Here is a 21,971-nt window from a genome sequence, read left to right as displayed (position 1 = left end):
AGTTGGAAGAATATATAGGGAACATCTCTGTCTCTAAAACATGATGCTTGTATTCTATAAATACAATTCTGATTTCACTGTTGTATGACAAGGCAATATTGTAGTCATGTAAATTGAATAGTTAAAATTTCTGGTTTTTTGCTATAGTTGCCTAAGTTTGTCAGAACACTTGATTAAAATTTCATTTAGAAATCAGGGTAGGTGATTTATGTAAGTTTCTAGTTTTCAAGTAATTATATTATTTTTCAAAGTTTTTCTTATCTTGAGCAGCACCTATACAATTCTTATAATTCACTTTCTGCTGTCTGGGGTGAATCTACTTTTCACTCTGCAGCCAAGAGTTCCTTGGCTTGTGTGTATCAAAATATTTGCTCATCTTTTGTTCGCGAATTAAGTGACAGAACCAAATGATGTGACTTCTTAACTCATGAGAATGTGAGTTAAGAATGTAGTGCTGTAGTGAAATAACAGATTCCGCTTATAAGTCATCAGTGTTAGCTTTGATAGCGGATGGGTTTAGAAATGAGCAGGTAGCACATCTCCATCTATATTACTGTGTTTATTGTTCTGATAATTAAATTTGATTTTTCCTTGGGAACATTGCTATCTGGTATTTTCTCTGTAATGCCTTACTTGATAGACTCCAACGACTTTCAAAATTATATAAGCAGCTGCTTTTTATCCTTGCCAATCAGATAAATTCAGCTCAATCTAGTTGACATGACTCATAAAAAAGTCCTACTGACAAAGCTGTCACCTCTTTTCTGAAGACTGGCACTGATATAATTGTGTATGTATTTCCTACATTTTCCAAGTATAAACACCTGTCTTTACATGACTGTAACAGTGGATATTTGAAAGATCCTTGACAATAAATGGACTTTTTGAGTGCAGATTGTCTTTTATATATGCGAATATATGCACATGTGTAACGCTTGTGTGCCAGATTTCAGTTTTTACATAGCCTCTGAGTGCCTTCATTCAAATAGGTCTTGGCAAGACCTTTGCATTGAAGTGCTTTATTAGACTCCCATGACTAGCCTATAAAGCACAGAAGTCTTCACTGTCTTCATGGCTTAAGTGGAGACGCTTAAAATTTAATTCTGAATGTAAACCTAACTTTTAAAAAAGAAATTAACTGTTTTTTTATTATAAGGTATGTTGGCTCTTCCAAAAGAATTCAGATGTCTGTAATCGTTATATAGATTATAGAAGACAAAGTCATTAAAACAGTATAATCTGATCATTCTTAACTGGAGTTCAAATCAACAATTTCTGACTTTCTGTTCTTGTAAGTGCTATCAATTTCTGTCTTTCTCTGTCCTTGTTGTCTTAAAAATAGGCCTCTGCTGACATCTTTTCCTTGTGCTTAAGTGTCCTTGGATTTCAATGGTAAACATTAATGATTGGCGAATCATGTTTCTTGCCAAGATGTATTTTCCTCAGATACACTGCCCAGTCAAACTTGGAGAGTTACAGTCTTGCTAATGATTGCTATATATATAGTTGCTTGATGTTAACAATGTCCTGCTTTCTCCCTTTCACTTTTTCTCTCCTTTTTACTCCTGCCATGGATACATCTGGAGGCATACTGAGTACAAATATTCCCATGTTTGTCTCCTAGATTAGAACTGTTCCCTTTATGAACATTACAATTAAGATCAAAATTTACTAAAATATCCCTGCTTACAAAACGTGCCCCATGTATTCTTAGCCATAAATCACAGCTTTGTGATTGTTGACTTCTGCAGATCACCAACACAGGAACTAAATATATTATATGTAGACATATAGAAATAGAACCTGACTGTGACTGGTACTACGCACAAGCACATTGATTTCTGATGATGAGAAAATGAAGAGTGAAATGCAAATATGTGCTTCTGTATGTAACAGTGTTATGTGGTTGTTGGGCTAGTAAATCTATTTCACATTGATCTCTGACTGCAATAAAAGAAAGCCTCTTGTTTATTTCTGAGGAACACTGGAAATGGTACTTTTCTAATTTTTCACTTTCATTTCAAATTCTTACAAAATATCTAAAGGAAAAAGGAAAAAAAGAGTCAAAAAAAGTTAGAACTCAGGGTACGTGATCTGACAGAGCCTAGAAATTATGTAGATAGTCATTTGCAACCTGTCTGGATAATTTGTTTAAGTATTGTTTGAGTCATTATATTGAAGGCTAACTTTCAATCACATGTGCAATGAGGACTTCACTACTTACCATCCTCTCAAGATAGACAAAATTTGTGGATAATAAAGTCAGATAGGATGTAGCAGCTGGTCTCCTGTGCTCTGTCGCCTGTGCTATTTAAAGCCATATTATCAAGATAATTCTACCTGCAAGATAGAAAGATAAACAATTTGGGAGAATAAGCCTTTTATATTGAACTTCTGCATACATGGACTTATGTGTGTGCTTATGTGCTTTTTTTGAATAAGGACATGTGGGCTTAAACTACAAATGTATAAATGTCCCTCTTTTTTTCAGTGACATCTATGATTTTAGCCACATGAAACCCTATACGACGTCAGTGGAGTAGTTTAGATTCTCTAAGCCTCTTTATTGTTTACCAAGAGGTGCTAAGTGTCCCATTTTCTTTTCCTTTGTGCTCATTTGATTACATATACTTGCTGTTTTGATTACTTCAGATACAAAATACAGAAAGCTGGTCTTTCACTTTAAACAAATTCAGAGGCTCCAAGCCATGTGCAGACAAAATAATTGTTTTTACCTTAGTGTCTTTTCAAAACCAAGCAAATCTTTAGATGTTATTTCACTAAGATACAAAATTATGAATCAGATGGGTCTGCTCAGTCAGTGAGCAAGTTAGTGATTCTTAATAGCCATGTAAACCTCCTAGTTCTCAGCTGTTTCATTTGTTTTAGTTTAATTGTTTTCTGAAATATTTTGGTCCCTCTCTCTTCCATAGACATGCATTTGCTGGCTTAACCCAAACTCAAATTCCAGCATCTCTGTAAGAATCTTTGTGGTCTTCGTCTTTCCTTTATCTCCCCTGCAAAAAATCCTTATGTTCCAAATTAAAGCAGAGTCATCCTGGTCTTACACAACGTAACTCTCCCCTAAATTCTGAGCTCTACCTTGTAGCAGAGTTCAGCTAGAGTTGAAACCCTCATCTTTTTGCATAGCTTCCCAAAAATGCCTGTATTTAATAGACAAGAAAAAAAAATATCATCCACAGTTCTTACATCCCCCGCTTCAATTTCAACAAAGACCTACTTCACCCCAGAAAATGGCAGTATAGTCCTGCACAACGTTTTGGTAAAGCTGCCATGGAGCTTTTGTTTGTGTAGCTTGGCTCACCACAGCAGAGAGGAAAGGAAAAGGACTGGAGCAAGGCATCCTGTTTTGCCAGCTGAATAACAGGGTCTGCAGAGCATGTCCTCAGCTAAATTGTTGTTTCTTTCCCTCATTGGTTCAAAGTAAATATTACTTTGGTTTTGTAATTGAAAGACAAAGACCAACAGAAGGAGTAGGAGACACACAGGTTAGATGTAATTTTCCTGTCTTCTTTTATCCCTTCTTTTCTCAGCCTCTTTCCTCTGATGCATTCCATACTTTTTTTAACTACCAATGCATTATGCTGTTCAGAGTTTCAACTCTGTAGTAAAGCCCCCTAAACAGAAAAATGTTTTTAACATTTGGCACTTATCAAAAATACCCTGAAGTCTCACTCTGCAAAGTACGTAACATGCCTACAAAGAACGTAATATGAACGAAGCAGACATTAGGGCAATTTACATTATAATCGATTTTCCTTTTCTTTTCCAATAGACACTAGAGATTGTGTGCATATAACTGGAATTTAATGTCATTGATATAGTCAAAGTGAAAAGAAAACTCTGGGCTATCTGTATATTTTACCAGATCTATTTCAATAATTTATATTGTTTAAATGAAACTAACTTAACTATAGGAAAAAGGGAACACCTGATTGAGTTCAAATGCAAAAAGGAAATAACACACCAGCCAGAAGCAGGAATCCAAGAGGAATATAGAGTCATTGCCCAAGCATGCAAGGTTGGAACTGGGAAAGCCAAAGCTCAGCTGGAGATGAAGCTAGTTGGGGATATGACAGCAGCAAGAGAGTCTTCAGTAAGTATTTCAGCAGCAAGTGGAAATGAAGAAAAATGCAGTTCCACTCATCAGTGCGATAGAGACCTAGGGACAGAGGACATGGAAAAGGCTGAGATACTTTGTGCCTTCCTTGCTTTGGCCTTTCTTGGTAAAGTTTGCTTTCAGGGCTCCCAGGCCCCTCCAACTAGTGGCAGAGCCTGGGGGAGTTAAGTAAAGTCCACATCAGAGAAAGACCAGATTAGGGACTGCACATGCAAATCAGATGTAGAGAAGTCTGTGGCATCAGGTGGGCTGGATCCAAGAGTGCTGATAGAGGTAGCCAATCTCATTGCAAGGGTGCTGTCAATGATCTTTGAAATGTTATGCTAATTTTGGGAGATACCTGAAATTGCCCACTATCATTGGCTCCATAGATGAGAGGACAGTGAGAACGGTGAATGTCGTATACTTTGGTCTTAGAAAGGCCTTCAGCGCAGTCTGCATAGTGTCTTCATAGGAAATTGGTGAAATATAGACTGGATAGATGAACTATAAGGTGGGGGAAAATTGACTGGACACCAGGCTCGTATGGTGGTGATCAGCAGCACAAAGTCTAAGTGGTGACCAGTTACTAGTGGCGTTCTTAAGGGACTGATGCCGGGGCTGATTCTATTTGATGTTTTTATAAACAACCTGAGTAACGGGATGGAGTGCACCCTCAGCAATTTGTGGATGATAACAAACTAGGGGAAACGGTATGCTGGAACTTAAGGCTGCTATTCACTTGGACCTCAACATGTTGGAAAAATGAGCTGACCAAGACCTCATCATGTACAGCAAAGAGAAACTCAAAGTCCTGCACCAGGGACTGAATAATCCAGTGCATCAGTCCAATCTAGTCATCAACAGGATAAAGAGTTCTGCAGAAAAGGACCTTGGGTCCTGAGGGACAAGTTGAACATAAGCAGTAATGTGATGACAGTGGCCACTGGCATACTGAGCTGCATCAGCAAGAGCAGAGTCAACAGGCTGCAGTGAGTGATTCTTCCCCTCCATCAGCACTGGCGAGACCCCGTCTGGAGCTGTCATGGTTTAAGCCCAGCCAGCAGCTAAGCACCACACAGCTGCTCACTCACTCCCTGCCTCCCCGGTGGGATGGGGAGAGAATCGGAAGGATAAAAGTGAGAAAACTCATGGGTTGAGGTAAAGACAGCTTAATAGGTAAAGCAAAAGCTGCACACACAAGCAAAGCAAAACAATGAATTCTTTCACCACTTCCCACGGGCAGGCTGGTGTTCAGCCATCTCCAAGAAAGCAGGGCTCCATCATGTGTAACGGTGACCTGGGGAGACAAATGCCATCACTCCGAACGTCCTTCCCTTCCTCTTCTTCCCCATCTTTATATTGCTGAGCATGACGCCATATGGTGTGGGATATCCTTTGGGTCGGTTGGGGTCAGCTGTCCCAGCTGTGTCCCCCCCCCAACTTCTTGTGCTCCCCCAGCCTGCTCGCTGGTGGGGTGGGGTGAGAAGCAGAAAAGGCCTTGATGCTGTGTAAGCACTGCTCAGCAATAATGAAAACATCTCTGTATTATTAACACTGTTTCCAGCACAAATCCAAAACATGGCCCCATACTAGCTACTATGAAGAAAATTAACTCTATCCCAGACAAAATCAGCACAGGAACACATTGTGTTGGGCCCTTCAATACAAGAAAGACAATGACATGCAAGTCATTGCAAGTCAAGCAGAGGATCAGCCAAGAGGGTTAAGGGCCTCAAGCACATGATGTATGAGGAGAGGCTGGCTGAGAGATCTGGGTTTGTTTAGTCTCTGAAGAGAAGGCTGAAGGGAGATCTTGCTGTCTACAGCTGCCTACTGGGAGGGTGTAGAGAAGATGGATCCAGACTCTACTTCGAGTTGTATAATGTGAAGACAAAAGGGAACAGACACAAGTTGCAACGTGGGGAATTCTGATTAAATGCAAGGACACATTTCTCAACCATGAGTGTGGTCAAACACTGGAACACTTTGTCCAGAGAGGTTCTGAAATCTCCATCCTCAGAGACAGTGAACTGGACTGGATACATCCCTAAGTAACTTGCCCTAATTTGACCTCCTCTGAAGAGCAGTTTGGATCAGATCATCTCCAGAGGTCCCCTCTAAAGGAAATTATTTTATCATTTTATAATAATGGGATTTTTCATAAGTGACTGTAATTTTGGTCTTTATTTTCACACTCTGTGAGGCATCACTAAAGAGACCAGTGTCAATATCAATGGAAGGTAACCACCTGATACCTGTTAAAGATTTTAGTTGAGCTCCTGTTGAAAATAAATCTTAAAATTGATCCATCGTAATTTCTATAATTATTTGGAACTTTTAAGAATATAAATATTACATCAAACAACCAAACAAAATTTGAAAAGCTAAGATTTCTTTTATATTTGGCAACTGTATTATTCTTTACGTAGCTTTCCTCAACACGCTGAATTGCTTCGGTCATTTTGGTAGGAATTATTCAGCATTACAGTAGGAAGAGATCCATCTTGGATGTGGCATATCAATAACATTATTGTCACTGTGTACTTTCCAGTGTATATTTCCAAGAAAACAAAAAATAAACCTTCTTTCAAGGAAATAAGCACAATTCTTTTAACAAATATCGTATTTTCTTTGGACATGAGTCAATCAGTATACACTACCGTGCATTTTAAAGCACTTTCAAGAGAACTTTTAATGAGCCTAATGCAATTTGTCACAGTTAAGTCCTGTAACTTGTTATTCAAAAAACCTCCCATTAACTTTATGTTGAGTCATTATTATATGAGGCCTCTGCTGCTATGCCTGCTGTGCTTTTAAATAGCCAGCCACAGTGTTTAAGAAATCTCCTTGGCTCCATTGGACTTGATATTAATACTATGAGGAAGAAAGAATGTTAAGGGTTATGCTGCTTAAGGAGTTATTTTGTGGTTTCAGTTTAAACTTTCATTCAATTTCTTTGAAAACAAATTGCCTGTTTTGTTTGGGTTTTGTTTGTTTGTTTGTTTGTTTTTTTTAAATTCAAAAAGACAGGAGAATGAAGGTAAAGTAATTTCTGTATATTACTTTCTAGCATTTTTCTACTGTACACATACCTTGCTTTGAGTGAGTAGACTTGTAATAAAGTGAAAGCTGGGTGAGCTGAGAAAGTAGAAACACACCATAACCCAACAGCTAGAATTATTTTCTTTAATCTTCTAATTAAAAGATCAGTTTCTAAAATTATAATATTTTCATCTCTTTTTTTTTCAAGAGAGAAAGCATCAAGTTTAAAAACTGATAACAAAATTGTGATCCTTTCTAACATTCAAATCTTTCGAGTAAAAGACAAATAGACTTGTTTCTTTCCATTTAGTGAAATATTTGCACTCATAATAGCTTTAAATAATTATGGAAATAACAGAAAATTGATTTTGTTGTTATTATTGTTGACTAGAGTCCATTCTGATTTATGATATGAATTCCTTTCTAATATTAATATAACTTCAATACACGCTGCTGTATGAGTGCTTTTCACTTATAACAATATTAAGGGTTGCTAACTATTCATGTGAACTGCAGGCACAAATTATGTGCTACAGATAAATTAGCTCAGATTCAGAAAAGAGAGAATGTGTGTGTTCACATTGTAGAGATTCTTTGTTATTTCTTTCTAAATTTGGAAAGACAGTCTACTGGCAATCTATTTCTGTATTTGTGTTTCTAAATAGAAATAAGAAAGCTAAATATTGTTTAAATCATGAGCACCTGAAAAAACAGATACAAAGTTCTATTCTACCACTGAATTAAAGATGCATAACACTTTAGTAAGTTAAACTACCCAGTTTACCCAAATGGGTATGTAATTCCAACAGTTTGCAAATATCTCATAATACGAGCAAATGCCATTTGCTAATCTATTAAAAAGTGGAGGCACTACTAATCACATTGCTATATGTACTTTTAAAGTATCAGAATGACCATGTGATTTTCCCTCTTTATCCTGCCTTTCTTTCATCTTATCTTTATCTAATAAGTGGTAAAAAATGCAACTGAGAAGAAAAGTACCATGGTACTTTTTTTGATTCACATGTATTTACAGTTATTATAAACTGAAAATGTAAGAGAATAGGTAAAAATTTGTTAATCAGTTCTATAGTTTGTAATGCTAAGATTTTAAAATTAATTACTATGTCTTTTTTGCATAAGATTCTAATAAGCATAAGGAGACGGCCATTACTATGAATTTAATGACTGTTTATAGGGATTCCATTAAGCCCTACAGAACTTAATGTACTTTTATTTCATTGCTCAGGTAATATAATTTTATCTGAATTTAAGAACAAAAATATGATTAATCAAGGAAAATCTAAGCTTTGCAAAATATGAAAATGATTAAGATAACTCTTTAAACATCGAATTAATTATTTTTTTAGTTTGTTCATTAAAGAGTAACAGTGTTGATCTTTAAATCTACCAGCCATATTTAATGGGCATCCTTAATTTTGACTTATAGAAACCATCTATATAGTGATATATGAGATGATATACTATATGGTGATTAATATTTTTAAGTTAGGTTTGGCAGTCTGAAAAATAAATTTAAGGTGTTCAAAACCTGAAAGTTATTGCTAACAGAAATGTCAGAATAGACATTTAAGATGTGCTGAATATCTGAATGCACTTCAAATCAGATTGCTTTTCAAGTTCTAAATATGTAGAAGCATTTATTAGCAGCAAAGCTCCAACAAAGTCTTTGCAACCAAGAGCTAATTCTGTGGTTATAGTTGATAATAGGATCTAAGTGAGATAATTTGGAATACTGAAGAACATGCGGTGTATGGCATGAAACTAGAAGTGGTGTGTTTAAGGTACCTAAACAAAAACTCAGTTCCATACTGGTGCTGTTTACCACAAAGTGATGTATTGTGGTCATACGAACTATAGCTCACAGGGATTTTGCTTGAGTGGTTAGCCACTCAATACTAAATGCTTTCATTCTAACACCTTTGTTAACTGGACCGAAAAAAAGATTGTTGATTAAATTATAAATCTCTTAGATGGAAGTTGGTGGAAGTACATCCTGTGAATCTGTAGCTGAATTGGTCCAACGACTTCTATACTAATATTTTTGATTGAAGTAAATTCACTGTAGTGATATTGTAGCCAGAACTTTGTAGTACGTGAAAATACAAAATAAGTTCATGTAGGAGCAGCAAATAAGATTACACAATTAATGCCAATAGTGTAATCTCCACACTGTACATCTTTTAAAGGCAGTAAATAGTCATTGAGTATTTTATGCTGCTTATATCTCCTTAAGTGTAATTATCTCCAGCAGTCTCTAGACATTTTTTATCTTCATGGGACATTTTCAGTAGAAGTGAAATAACAGTAACTTTGAAAATCTAGTGTACATTTATTCTCTTTGTTATAAAATAGCCTATGAATAGCATGTATTATATAGGTAGTGTAATGTACAGATTTGCTGCAATTTAATCATTATGTAGCTTTCTGTATTCTCTATCATATCCAATAAAATGAGATAGAAATTGCAGTGAAGTGTTAGATTGACTTAAATTAGCGAAGACTGGTAATAATGGTCATTCTTACAGTTTATCTCTATGTCAGAAAGTGATGATTGAAACTTGCTGCTATTGTTTTGTTTCCAGTTATTTGAAGGAGAATTTTGTCTAAACAGGAAGATCAGGACAGCTTTTGAGTTTATTTCAAAACAGAGTTCTTGCTGATTTCATATTTTAGAGTTTCAGTCATTCACGCACCACATTTGTTTCATGGGAACTCACTTTATAAAGATAATAAAACCTTTATTTAAAAACAGCAGAAGACATTTTCATTGTTTTGTCAGATGATACCTGTACTGGGTCTGGCTGAGCCAGAATTGGTTTCCCCCTGTAGCAGCCCTCATGGTGCTGTGTTTGATGTTGGGAGCTGGCAGGGTGTTGATAGCACACTGGTGTTGTGGCTACTGCTGAGTAGTGCTTACACAGCACCAAGGCTCTTTCTGACATTTTCCCCCCGCAGTGGGACAGGGTGGGCAAGATCTTGGGAGGGGACACAACCAGGACAGCTGACCCGAACTGACCAAAGGGATATTCCAGACCATATGACATCTGCTCAGTATAAAGCTGGGGAAAAGGAGGAAAGGGCGGGGGGGGGTGTGTGTGTGTGTGTCACCCTTGGTCCTCCGAGGCAACCACTGCGCGTATCGGAGCCCTGCCTCCTGAGAAGGCCCGACATCGCCTGTTAATGGGAAGTAGAGAATAAATCTGTTTTCTTTTTGCTTCCACGCGCGGACCTTTGCTTCGCTTTGTTTATATTAAAACTGCTTTTTTTTTACCTACAAGGGTTGGGTTTTTTTCCTATGTTATTTTCTTTCCCCTTTTTGCCCTGTTGAGAGAAAAAGGGGGAAGGGGGGGAAGTGAGAGCGACTTGGTGGGTACCTGGCATCTAGCCAAGGTCAAACCACCACAATACCCAAAATATTTTATTAATTTTTTTCACTGTTCCTCTGCCAGGAAACAGAATTGCCTTTGTAATAAGAACTGTCAGAGCATAAAACTGTGCTTAAATGCTTCATAAGTGGTCTGTTTTAAAACAATATAATTTTTTTCATTTGTGTTCCATTTCATTGTGTTATTTATATTACCTTTATTACAATCTCAGTGTCCTGGTTTATTTTGATCACTGCCAGTAAAGGATTAAAATGTATCTAAAATATTTTCTTTCATTTTAAAGCAGTTGTTTGTCTTTTTATTTTTCTTTTCATGAGGACACTTCATTTATGTCTTAAGTGTCTGACTGCTCTCAAACTCCATTTAAGTTGGCAGGAAGTGGAAGTGGTTAACAACTGGTAAAACCAGGCAGTTTCTGAAGAAAGAAACAAAAAAGCAACCTCTAGCTACTTTAAAAAGCAGACTTCCCTCAGTCAACGAAATTACTCCCTACCTTGCATTCAACCTCTGTGTTTCTATAAATGAAACAATGAAGGCAAAAGTAAAGCTTAATTTATTAGAAAATGCCTCAATCAAAAAATTGGTTACTTTCTCTGCAAATACACACAGAAAAATTGTAGTTCCCATTCTGGTTTGCCTTTCTGCACTCCACTGAGCTGGGAGACTCTGAAGTCGTGTTTATTTTCAGAACAGTTCGTATGGTTGCTAGACATGGGATCCAAATGTCTTGGCAATCCCCGTCCTTAGTCCTCATATTCCCTAATACAGAATTATGACTGGAGTTAAAGAGCCATGACTGTTGAAACCTCATGTACCAGTCCCATATTCCTTCAAATACTTGGAAAGTATACATGTTTGGTTTTTTTAACATTTCTGTAGCTTTACAGAGATGCAATGAAATTAAAAAATATACTCCATTTTAACGCATGCTGTTCATCCCTTCTGCAGTTTGTTTACTTTAGTTTATTTCATTCTTTTGGAGCAGGAAACTTCTAGTTTTCCAAAGTTATTGCATGTGTTCCACTTCACATTAAGGGCCCCATTCTGGTCTGACTGAAACAAACATAAAAATACTACAGTGAATTTGGGTAGGTAGGTGTATTGAGCTTTTCTGATAGGGTCTTTTTCTGTTTATTTACATATGAAACACCAGCTGTATCTTCAATCTAAGTACATTGTTATGTACTGAATTTGAGTTTTGTTCTGTGGGTTCAGAATAACCTCTTTCAACTCTGTATGATAAGTATAGAAAATTTGAAGACTACTTGACCCTTGAATGATCCTGAAAAATAAAGATTTTTTCTTTCCTTCCTCTTATTCTGCATAGCAAGGATCCATGAAATACCATGCAGATAAAAATCAGTGTCAGACTTGAGATCAGTTGCTTTTTCTATCAATTACTAGATTCTGCAGCTACCTGTGCAACTAGTTGAAGACAATATGGACTACGAGTTAGATATCTAAGATAATAGTTACATTTTTTTTAAAATGAGGTGTATTTTTCATTTAAAGAAGTAAAATACCAAGTACCATCTGTATACAAACATCAGCCCATCATTAACTTACAAATAAAACAAAAGGCAAAAATAAAAATATAATGATGTGGTGTTGTCACAAGCTGTGAAGAAAAACTGCCTTCTTTTCACAATAGAATTTGCATTACATTTCAAAGGAAATCTGAAGTGTTTCACATAGGGATACAAAATAATCTCTGTATATTCAGAATCTAGTATGATATTTCATTCTTAGGTCGGATCCAGAAATAAATAGTGCATCAGATGTTTAATGGCGTGCCCTGACTGTGTGTTCGTTTGGTATTATACCTGAACCTGAATGTGTTCTTCCTTCAACATCCTTTCTTATAATGTTGTTGACAGAACCTTACTCAGGTGATTGGAAGAGAAGCATAACAGATCTTGACATATTTCATAGGTATTTTATTATACCTATTATAATAGATTTATTATATTTATTTTATTAAAGTGACATTTAACATAGAATATAGCATAAATCAGAACTATAGATTTTCAAATTTTTCCCAAAAGTTTGAATTAAGACCAGGAGCTGGATCTAGAATTTTGCCTGTTCCATCTTTGGTACATCAGAATGAAGTTCTGGAAACAAATTTCCTTGAACTTGGGAAAACTGCGATTCAATCCATGTCTGGCCTTTGCAGGATAATCCATCTCTTTGTGGGCTTAAAATGTGAAAAATAAAACGTTAAGATTCAGATTTTGTATAGAAAAAGTCAGAAAGATGTAGAAATTACAGGATAAGGGAGTCTACATAGCTTTGAGGTGCACTTGTAATCATAAGCATGAACACTGTTTTAAACTGTCCAAACTGCATTTTAGGTGCATTTTGAAAATGTACATATTTTCTTGTCAGCGAGAAGATCAATACAGTGCTGTCCAAATTGTTCATCCATTATTTAGCCTTTCTTGTGACAGTATTGCTGTCATCCTTGGTTATACAAGTTCATTTAATTGAAATTTCATTCACTGTAGGAAGGATGAGGAAGTCGATCATGTCTCAATAATGGAAATCTAGAAGGGGAAGGCGTTGACCTGTGTATTGAAATAACAACCGCAAGGTACTAGGTCATTTCCAGGTTTACATTTGAGGCAGATGCTTTGCCCCAGGTGACTCGAACTGGAATTGCTTAAAATGTCCAGGTCTCACCAAAATTAATGGGCATTAGACTGTATACCTAATAGTTCAAAACCAGTGTAGGTGTTATACACAAGGCTTGTCTAGTTGCTTTCCCATGTGCTAAACTCTTTACATAACAGTATGTTTTTTAACTGCATTCTGAAAAGTTTCTCTAAGCAATGGCAAAAATTTTAAAGCAGAAAAAAACTGGTGTTAGAGAAGGTTGCATTGTGAGAAGCACATGGTTCAAAAAACCCCCCATTCTTCCATTTCCTGTGGATAGTGAATTGTTTTGGGAAATTAGCTCTTTGCATAACTGTCTGTTATAGTATAGCATGACTGAAATGCCTTGACACCCAGCCTCACAATTTATGCAAGTTGCTGTACAAGTGCATAAAAACCCATCCTCTTCCAGTTCCTTACATGACCAGAAACAGCCCAGGGAGTAGCGGGAAGACAGGCAAAGACATGAGTGAGCAAATTATAGTCTTCATCCATTGATAGACATAGCAAAATTCAGAATCCCAAACTGACTAATGTTCAGTGTACACCAGTCTCTAGGGTAATAGAGGAAAGCTCGATTTATGTAGTTAGGTTAGGAGCGGCCGCCACCTCCAGCCACTCCAGCCCATGACTCCTTCCTACCCCAGCCAGTGGAGCCCAGCCTGGGAACCCAGGGACCTGGGGTCTCTGTCCAGGCTGAGGGACCCAGCTGCTACTTTCCTGTTTGCAGGTTCAACCAGTAGGAAAGTGCAGAACATGTCCCAGAGAGCAGTAATAACTGTGTGCTAATATCGTGTAGGCCAAGAACTGATAGTCCAGATTCAGTGAAGCTGAGAATCACATGTTGAAATGCTTCTCTGGTTAGTTCTCAAATGCCATCAAATATTGGTAGTAATTTGTTGGAATATATTGCTGAATCTAATCATACATTTGTGGCTTAATTATTTGGTTCGTACTCTTTTTGAGGTGAAGAGTAAATTGTGGATCTAGGTTTTGATCTTCTTTTTCAGTTAGTGATTGAAGGATGGTAGATAATCTTTTATTATATTCAGATATATCCATATAATGTCCTTGTCTTTGCTGGGTTTACATGCATGTCACTAAGAGTTTACCTCAGTGTTGGGTAACCCCAAATTTAATATTGAAAACAAAGGAATTGTGGAACTGCTTTGAACCGGAAGATGATACACAGGTCTCCTGCACAGCTCTGCTAATGCACTGAAGATCTAAATGGCCATGTGCTTGGTGTTAGTTTGGGGTTCTTGCTGAGAAAGAGTTATAGGGTAGTTTCAGTGACAATTTGAAAACAGACAATTGTACTGAAAGAGTAAGCTCTTTAGATATAATTGGAGAAAGCACCTGATAGGAACATGCAAATATTGTGCTTGCATCGACCAAACAAAAGACCAAACAAAAACTTGCACTTTCTGTCTCTCTCTGTATGTAAAGCCTCAGATAATTCAGGTCAGTCAGTCACTGGAAAGAACAAGTTAAAAAAAGTAGGAGGCAGGTTTCTGAAAGACCTGTCTTCATCAGATAAGTCACTAGCCAATGCACATGCTGGGAAGAGAATATAAATCCTGTCCCTACAACTTGACTGCTCCACCAGTCCAAAATAACAATTCCTGCAGTCTAGGATTATTTTGGTGGGGGGCAGTTGGTCTGATGAGGTTATTATGCACTAGCTAGGCAATTGGGTGAACCCCCAGGAGTTTTTCCTTCTCCATCTGATGTGTATTAGTGTGAGGGGGTCATTTATCTTTCTCATATCAGTTTATGGCTCCCTGTGATAGTGTCACAATTTTGCTCCAAAGGTGGTATGACCTCAGGACAAGCCTTTGCTCAAATTCTTGAAATACCTGTCAGATCTAACTTTTAGCATGGTCACTGCTTAATTACTGTAACATCCCTGATTAATTCTGTGGCACCACCAGTGAACTCTGAAGTGAGTGCTTGCTGAAGTGAGTCAGGGAAATTTAGGAGCTACTGGCATTAACTTTAGCTGATGGGCAAGACAGTTTTAGAAAATTTTTAAAAACATTACTGGTCATATTAATGTTCTGGCACAGCCTTTCAGTTAAAATTGATCTTAATTGTATTTTGGGGAAGACTTACGTGTATCTGCGGGTTTTTTAGGTGCCGCAATAAGCAGCATCTGTCCTCAACCCCCAGTTGCTTATTTTTACCCTCTGTTCATTGCCCTCTCTTTTAGCCAATCCAACTATTTGTGTGGCAGATGATAAACTGTATTCAGGAACAGAATTTAAAATGATGTTCATTCCTTTTTCCTGCTGCTGTTTAAGCAGTATTGGTTTGATAATCTGTTATTCTCCTGTCTCCACAAATAGCTGTTTCCATGCTATTGAAGAAGACAGTAAGGCATTGGAGATTGGGAAGTTGGGTAGGAAAGTCGGAGAAGGAATGGGAGCTGTATAATCTGTTTTAGCTACCAAAGCAAATGAGTATGATTTTTTTACCCATGTTAGTCAAGAACTGCATGTCTAGTCATCTTCCTAGCTGAAATCTGCAAAACCATTATGCATTTTTTCAGACTTTTAACCTTCTCTACCAATAAACTGCTTCCTGCCCTTATCTTAAAAAGATTCTGTCTAAATTATTTTCTTGAAGCTTTTTCAGGGAGTTCATTGTTACAGATTTATAAGTAGTGAATGAGACTCTCCACTGTCTAATCGAGGACATTTTTCTTAAGTAAATTGACACATTCACTTCTGAAGGGCATTCAGTTAAACAATTACATACAAACATCCTCTGTCTCCCTGCCTTTAGCCTGAGTCAAGACACTAGTTCATTCTCACCTCTTATAAATCACCTTCAGAAAGACAGGCTAATGAATGTGTTCAGAGCAAAAATGAAAATACTACAGAATGTCCTCAGATTCCTCAGAAGTGGGCCAGGAATTAGATTTTAGAGTTAGTTTTAAGTTTGCAGAAAGTTTCCAGCACAGGTATTCATTGCCCAGGAAGCCTAGTTCTAGAGAAAGCTGAACTGGAAATTCACTTAATAGAATACATGGAATACATTTCTGTCAGGAAAATCTGAGAAACAGGAATGTGATTCCTAAAATATAGCAAGGAGATGAATCATTTTCCTATTGCCTTAGTCTTCGTATGAAGAGAGAAGTAATGAGAAACAGCAATAGAGGGCTGGGGGAGGAGGAGGATAGCAGAAGACTTCCATCCCGTAGACAAAAATTAATGAAAGAATCATCAGCTGTACGTTATAAATTCTTGCAGGTAGTTGCCAATGATTTAAATCAATAACATTGCAATGTAATCTAATAACTGTATAATATTTCCTTCCCACCTTGCCTTTTTCTTCCTCATCTAGAAAACATGTCTTTTTCTGTGAAAAAATACTGGCTTGAATAATAGTATATGAAGTTAATCATGCTCTTTATTCTGCTGCTCTACAGGGTTTCCTATACAGATGAATGACTCGGATCACCCACTATTTCAGCATTCATTTCAAGGATGCATGCAGTTTATTCACGTGGATGATCAGCTGGTGGATTTGCACGCAGTGGAGCAAGGCCAGCTGGGAAGCTTTGCCAATGTCACCATTGACATGTGTGCCATTATTGACAGGTAAGTTGTGGAGACATCACTGATACTCTGATACACTGATACGTGTCCTGCGTATTCTAAAAAAATACAGTGATACAGAAAAGGTGGTTCTGACACTGCCAGTGATCACATCAAGGCAGTCCTACCTTTTCAGCAGAGGGAACCATGCTTAGATGATGGATATCATGGCTTTAAGTTGTAGATTGTACAGGGTACAGGTGAAAGCATATTTCCAATCTCCCCACTCCCAGGCAGAGGCTTAGGTGAAAAATTCTTGTAAATCAAATCCAGCCCACAGGTCAATAATATGGCTGCCTTGAATAGAAGGAACTCTCCTGAAAAGTCACAGTTTGTTTCTTAGATGAATGTTATGAAGATCTTTTTGCAACTAGAAGTTGTGGTTCCTAGCTTCAGTGCCTTCTGGCTTCACTGAATTGCTCAGAGAACTAAAATTGGTCCACATGTTTGCACAACTGTGCATGTAACAAAGGCTCAGACTTTATTAAAATAATGCTTAGTGGTTGTTTTTTGTTTTTTTTTTTTTCCAAACAGAGAAGAGTAATTCAGAATTATGGCAGGCTTTTGCTTTGAGCCCTACCTTTTCAACCACTTCCCTGTGTTAATTTCTGTTCCTCCTGATTAATAGTTTCTTCTTTCCTGACAAAAAGGAAATTTAGAATTCTGTTTTGAAAGAGGAAAAGATTACAAGACCCTAGAATAATTCAGGTAACAAGCAACCACTGGAGTTCATGTGCTCCAAGGCCTGCTCAACACAGGGCCAGCTTCAAAGCTACATCAGGTTACTCTGGGCCACATCCAGTCAAGTTTTGAGTATCTCCAAGGATGGAGATTTCACAGCCTGAGTGACTCTGGATATCATCAGCAAAGATCTGCATAGTTATGTAAAGAAATGCATGTGTTTTTAATTTCTTGCCATAGTTTAAGAGAACCTCAGAGATAAATGCTAGTGTGAAAAAACAAAATATGGCATACTGCTTTGGTCTCGCAAAATGCCTCTCTTCCTGAAATGTAGACATTAGTTTGTACTGAATAAGTTGTAGTGGCTTGACCATGGCCAGCAGCCAAACGCCCGCCCTACCTTTTGCTCACTCCCCTCTCCAGGGAGATGGGGAGAAAAATAGAAGGAAGGCCAAAAGAGTCATGGATTAAGATGGCAGTTTATTAAGAATGGCAGTTTAGTAAGAAAAGCAAAAGCTGCACATGCAAGCAAAACAAAGAGAGGAATTCATTCACTACTTCGCATCAGCAGGCAGAAGTCCAGCTGCTTCGTGGGAGGCAAGGCCTCTGGACGTGTAAGAGCAGTCTGGGAAGAGAAACTCCATAACCCTAAACATCCCCCCTTCCTCCTCCATTCTCTGAGTTTCTATTGCTGAGCATGACATTGTACAGTACAGGATATTGCTATGGTCAGTTTTGGTCAGCTGACCCAGCTGTGTCCCCTCCTAACCTCTTGCCCACCCCCAACCTCCTGGCCTTTATGGGGGAGGGTGTGGCAAGAAAGCCTTGACACTGTGCAAGCCCTCTTCAGCAGCAGCCCGAACAGTGCTCTGCTACCAACACTCTTCTAGCCACAACTGGGAAGCACAGCACCATATAGGCTACTATGAAGATTAATTTAGTAATGTCACAGAATCACAGAATCACAGATGATCTAGGTTGGAAGAGACCCTGAAGATTATCCAGTCCAACCATTAACCTCACACTGACTGTTCTCAACTCCACCAGATCCCTCAGCGCTGGGTCAACCTGACTCTGAAACCCCTCCAGGGATGGGGACTCCACCCCTGCCCTGGGCAGCCCATTCCAACGCCCAACAACCCCTTCTGGAAAGAAATGCTTCCTAATAGCCAGTCTAAACCTTCCCTGGTGCAGCTTGAGGCCGTTCCCTCTTGTCCTATTGCTTGTTCCTTTGTTCAAGAGACTCATTCCCCTCTCTCTGCACCCTCCTTTCAGGTAGCTGTAGAGGGCGATGAGGTCTCCCCTCAGCCTCCTCTTCTCCAGACTAAACCCCCCCAGTTCCCTCAGCCGCTCCCCATCAGACCTGTGCTCCAGACCCTGCACCAGCTTCGTTGCCCTTCTCTGGACACGCTCGAGTCATTCAATGTCCTTTTTGTAGTGAGGGGCCCAAAACTGAACCCAGTAATCGAGGTGCAGCCTCACCAGTGCCGAGTACAGGGGTAAGATCCCTTCCCTGTCCCTGCTGGCCACGCTATTGCTGATCCAAGCCAGGATACCATGGGCCTTCTTGGCCAGTTTGATCCCAGCCAGAGCCAGTATATCATTTTTGTAATGTCAGTGCTAAGGAGAATGCTTTGTGGTGTACCAGGCAGTTGTTCTGGCATGCCAGGTCACTTTAGATTGCTGCTTCTCAGGGACTTGTTCAGGGTTGAAGTCATAGTGAAAAGAGGAAGTGAAGAGCTGCTGTTATAGGGAAGAAGTTTCTTCTATCTTCTCACATAGAACTGAAATTAGAAAGGTCTCCTGTGCTTAGTATTCGATAGTTTGAATTGCTTAATTTTATTTTGAATATTTGTTTTGGAAATGTAAACTGACTTGGAAGAAGGGATGTGAAGATACATCTACTCAAGTCTCTGCTTTTTCCCCAGTGGATAAATGTAAGCTTATGTGACAGTTTGTATTGATCCTATTTATGCCAGTGTCTATTAGAAGTAATTCCATCATCATAGTGAAGTTAATCAGAATTAGGCTTTTGCAATGTATTACAGTGTAATTACAATTAGCTTACAACGTGAGTTAATTAGAATCAGAGCTTTACAATGCCTTTTTGAAAAATAAGACTTAAAGCTTCCTATATGTCAAGCAGCTTACTTTCAAAGTGAACTTCATATAGAAGCTGTTATTTATATTTCTTTTTATAACCTATAATAATATATATTAAAATTTTAATACATTATAATGCCATATTCCATACATGATATATATGAAAGAATTTTTAAAATATTAAAATATGATTATGATTTATGCATTTAACATGTATTACATATGAGGTTTATTTTATATAGTTTATATATATAACATTGGTATTAATATATTTTAATATAAATAACAGTGTATATGTTTATGTATGTGTGTTTTCTTTATATAAGAGAATCTATTGTCACTCTGTTTCCCTCTTCTGCCACCTTGGGTGCTGATACCATCCTCATTATATAAATTAAAACTATACGTCTTGCATTTATGCTTTCTAAACACTGGAGGATTATGTTGCAAGCAGAATAACAATTGTATAAACACAGGAAATTAGAACAGTATCCAAAGACTTTTCTTAGTCTTGGTTTTGGGTTTTTTAAGGATTGAGATGTAATCTAGTTTGTTGTTTTCCCATGATCAAGTTTATTTCTTTGTAGTTTGCACTTTAAAACAAACCCTTTGACTAAGAATAATGCCAAGCTTTAGATCTGACTGGATTTTCATGGCTGTCTTATTAACATCTGCAAATAAGTTTATAAGCACTTCTGTTACAATATGCCACTATGTATTAACATTTTTAATGTGGCTTTCTTTTAAAAGATCCAAGTACCATGCGTGCTATATATTAGCTTAACTTCATTTCCTTTGAAATGGGAAGATACTTGTGGCTGCGATACTGGGATCTTCCTGCTTTTTTAAACTTGTCTGGCTCTGAATTGTAAAGGCTTCAGTCATCATCAACATGGAAATTGCTTTCATAGCCACCCTTCAGTGAAGACCCCCACTGGGCAGAAAGATAAGATGTCATACTGAATTATTTTTACTGCAGACTTCAGCCATTTGGTTGGGGGAAAAAATGTGAAGTTGTAAACGATGGCATTTTTCATCATTAGTGAGAGAGGATAGTAAGGAGGGGACGGTTTATAAGAACATGACAGAAGGTACTGAGGGTGGCAGGTTCTCATGTTACACCCCCTTGGAGGTAACTGCTTCCAAAGTCCCAGGTTCTGCCAAGCTAAACACCTGCCCCGTATGGAAAGCATTTCTGCATTTTAATTCTGGTATGTTTTTTAAGACGTTAGAAGAATAGTCACCTTAGAGTATTACGCTTGTGCTTGGGAGACACAAGTGTTGAACCAGTGTCTTTTTATTTTTAGTCTTTTCCTCCTCGCATGAGCATTTTGCTATGGCAAAGACTACAAGTTGAGATGTTATTAAAAGGGAACACCAAAGCTAAGGAACATTCTGGTTTTGTCAGTGGCCAAATAGTATAAATGCATATAATTTCACACACATATATATATAGTAAGGACAGGCAGTTAGAATGCTACTGAGGAAAAACAATCGTCCCTGTTTCTGTATCTTAATTAACTTTATATGCATTAGCAATGGAAGTTACATTGTTGTCACAGTGATCAGCATGCTGTACTGCTTGTGACAGCACAGGTCCCTATACACCTCCTTTACTTATCATTAACAAACTAACTTGTTACAGTCCAGATGGTACAGTTGTACTTTAGGATTTTAGCACAGGATATTGAAGCGGAATTATTACTCACAACAAATTTATCCCAGCAGTCTCAGAGAATTCTAAAGCTTGCCTGCCTTCATTGTGGCTAGAATTATGGATTTTAATCATGAAATCACAATGAGGAGATACTAAAATGATTTCAAAATATAGTGTCCAATCTGTCGTTGTCGATTATGCAGAACATATGCCAATTTTAATGAAAATCTCTGTGTACCATAAGAGGTGAAATGACAAAAATGGGGAGAAAAATGCAGTACTAAGAATTTTCATATAGCTGCTTCTGGTGTTTTATGAATGTGCAAACTGTGTGATTCCCTCTATAACACAGTGAGATTAATTAGATGCCAATTTTCAATAATAATTTAACATTAAAGAATTAATGTGAGGAATCAGATACCTGCCGCAGGACATTTCTGGGTGATTATTGCTCACCTGCTGTGGTGATACACTCTGTATGACAGAATGCCAGCAACTGGCTTTAATCCCATACAGCCACATTCTCTAGGCTATGTGATTGCCAATCAAAATTGGTAATAATTCATTTCAATAACAAAACACAGCATGCATATTGGTGCATGAAAATGACCACAATGTAACTGGCAGCAAGACAGAATTTCTTTGGAATTAATCATTGAATACTCTTAAAATTCTTCATTTCCAGCTCTTTGTATGGA

The 21,971-nt window shown here is 37.7% G+C and overlaps 1 protein-coding gene across 1 annotated transcript in view; it reads left to right on the top strand.

Moving 5' to 3' along the window:
• CNTNAP2 (contactin associated protein 2) overlaps window positions 1–21,971 on the top strand; it is a 1,208,164-nt gene that overhangs the window by 713,691 nt on the left and 472,502 nt on the right. The window contains exon 10 of the mRNA XM_074842898.1: window positions 16,664–16,835. Coding sequence (XP_074698999.1) covers window positions 16,664–16,835 — 172 coding nt within the window. The remainder of the gene's footprint in view (window positions 1–16,663; window positions 16,836–21,971) is intronic.

Source organism: Strix aluco, chromosome 1 (assembly GCF_031877795.1).
Source record: "Strix aluco isolate bStrAlu1 chromosome 1, bStrAlu1.hap1, whole genome shotgun sequence".
NCBI lineage: Eukaryota > Metazoa > Chordata > Aves > Strigiformes > Strigidae > Strix > Strix aluco.
This window is presented reverse-complemented; position numbering and strand designations above follow the sequence as displayed.